Source organism: Triticum aestivum, unplaced genomic scaffold (genome assembly GCF_018294505.1).
Source record: "Triticum aestivum cultivar Chinese Spring unplaced genomic scaffold, IWGSC CS RefSeq v2.1 scaffold219819, whole genome shotgun sequence".
In the NCBI taxonomy this organism is placed as follows: Eukaryota; Viridiplantae; Streptophyta; class Magnoliopsida; order Poales; family Poaceae; genus Triticum; species Triticum aestivum.
In genome coordinates, this window is record NW_025249666.1 from 1 (window position 1) to 2,228 (window position 2,228).

At 48.5% G+C, this 2,228-nt stretch overlaps 1 protein-coding gene across 1 annotated transcript; it reads right to left on the reverse strand.

The window, feature by feature from the left end:
* Positions 1 to 357: 357 nt before the first annotated feature.
* Positions 358 to 2,228, reverse strand: LOC123177311 (hydroxycinnamoyltransferase 4). Its single transcript, XM_044591131.1, has 3 exons — positions 1,815 to 2,228; positions 1,493 to 1,574; positions 358 to 1,393 (listed from the first exon to the last, which is right to left on the reverse strand). The coding sequence occupies exons 1-3, from the start codon at positions 2,171 to 2,173 to the stop codon at positions 497 to 499; spliced, it is 1,338 nt and encodes a 445-aa protein (XP_044447066.1). The 5' UTR covers positions 2,174 to 2,228; the 3' UTR covers positions 358 to 496.

The following is a 2,228-nucleotide window of genomic DNA, read 5'->3' on the forward strand; positions in this document are numbered from 1 at the left end:
GTGTGTGTGTGTGTGTGTGTTTTTGTATCGGCCAGTTTCAACTTGTTCGGTGATGGTGCTTTATATATAAAGCAGGGGAAACCCTTTTTCGTAAGGGAAAGAAGGAAAAAGATGAAGTTTGGTATTGGCACCAACTACTTCTGTTTACCTTCAATTTGGTCCGGTTCTGGTCTCATCTAAAGAAAAAGCATTGATGCCATCATAATATCTTGAGGGTTGGAGATTGCTGATCTGTATCTTGAGGGTCTTTTTAGGATTCGAGACTACTGATCGATTACATGTAAAAACATGCTTGTGAAATGTGATATTTTTCTGCTCATCTGCCTTAGCTACACAATTTTCCATGCGTGTCTCCAATACACTCAAAAACATACACATTATTAGATCTGGACCAAATGAAACTTGACATACACTTGGACAAAAACAACTCTGGCGCGTCCGATTGGGAAATGTTCAAACAAATAGAATAGAAGTTCATGGTACACTAGCCGGTCAACTAGAACTCGGAATGCAGCATATCGTCGAACTTGGCATAAAACAAACGCTTGAACTCCATGAGAATTGCAGCCTCTGTATAGATGAGTAGCTGCACGCTGCCATCCCCCTGTGTGCTGTTCATCAGGTGCACAAGACCTCCGCGGCTTGATTCTGCACGCATCACAGCAAATGGCTTTCCCCAGCTGAAATCCAAATCATAGAACGGCAAGCCAAGCCAGTTGACCACTCTAATGTCTGTCACCGGCAAGTTGCCCATCGCCGGGGTATGGCGGTTGTCCCTCTCTGCTAATGCTAGCTCGACGTAGTCGACCGCCGAATGCACTAGCTCATCGTCCACCCGGCTGATGGTGTCTTTGATACGGCGTGCCACGAAGGCTAGGTCGCCACAGGTGATGCTTTGTGCTTCTTCAGCGACATTTATGTTTATTATCGCGTTGCCGAAGTAACCGTCTGGGAGCGGTGGCGTCATTCTGCGTCGGACATTGGCCATGAATGCGAGGCGTGTTGTGGAGTCTGGTGGTAGCCTCCGAGCTAGACACATGCATTGCCACGTGTGGGCGGTCAGTGCACTGAAGGTGCTCACACCACCGCACGTGAGCTTAAGAGTAGAAAGATGGTCCTTACGGACGGTGAAAACCTCAAGCTTGTTGACAATAGAGGTTTGTGATAGGATCATCTTGGGGCAAAAAACGAAGAGGGCATCGGGATGAACAACAGGTGGATCGCGCGCATACAAGCGGGAGCGATCATGGCAGGGGAGGTCCACCAAAGCTCGGTCGCCATCCCTAGAGAAAGCAGTCCATGTCTGGAGGAAGTGGAACATGGCAGTGCCATCCAAGGCGCCGTGGTGGGTTGCCATCCCTAAGACCACGCTGCCACACTTCAAAAATGTCACCTACATATATGGATTTGAATACATTTGATTGTTTTTGAATGAATGAAAAACTTGTAAAGGAGGTCCTAAAAAAACTTGGTAAGAAAGAACCAGACATACCTGAATAGCGCACAAGAGGCCGGCTGAGCCGTCGATGTGGGGAACAAACAGCCTCCTTTGCTTTGGCGATGGCTCGAAGTTGCTAGGGCATGTACAATGGTTGATAAGGTAGTCTTATCTTAAGTCTTGCATGTAATTTAGATATGACAAAAAAAAGAGTCTACAATGGGTCATCTCTTAGCCTTATCTTCAATAACTAGTCATTCCTAAAAATGTGGTGAGACATATTGTGCTAAGAGATCATCTCTTGTCTTCTCTTAAATAAGAGAAGACAAGCCTTTTCTTATGAGTTCTCTCTCCTCCACATCATCATTTATCCTACGTGGCACTCTTAAGATAGCACCATTGTACATGCCCAGAGTGAGCCACCAGGAAGAGCATGCCTTTTCCATTGCAGTCGATCTCCATCCTGCCGTCCACGCCCTCCTTGAAGCGGCCGGCCAACGGATAGAAGGGCACAAGAGCCTTGCTCAACGCCGTCTTCAACCTGGTCACGTCGAAGAAGTCACCGGAGGTAGTTTCATCGCCGGTACGTGGACGGTAGAAGTGGACGACTGGGGTGTAGCCTCCGTGGACTAGCATGAGGTCCAGCCGCGACAGACGGAGCGCTCTGCTCGGCGTGTCCGCGGCCGGTGTTACAAAGCAAGACTCTACCACCCGCACCTCCTCCTCGCTGGCCATTCTCCTTCCTCTCCCCTCACCTATCTTCTCTCTCTCTCTCTCTCTCTCTCTCTCT

What these genes read in the sequence shown, in the direction of transcription:
- LOC123177311 (XM_044591131.1), bottom strand. Translation starts at nt 2,173, where the DNA reads ATGGCCAGCGAGGAGGAGGTGCGGGTGGTAGAGTCTTGCTTTGTAACA. An exon ending in TGCTATCTTAAGAGTGCCAC is followed by an intron (nt 1,575 to 1,814) that starts GTAGGATAAATG and finishes TACATGCCCTAG; the next exon opens with CAACTTCGAGCCATCGCCAA. An exon ending in GCCTCTTGTGCGCTATTCAG is followed by an intron (nt 1,394 to 1,492) that starts GTATGTCTGGTT and finishes CCATATATGTAG; the next exon opens with GTGACATTTTTGAAGTGTGG.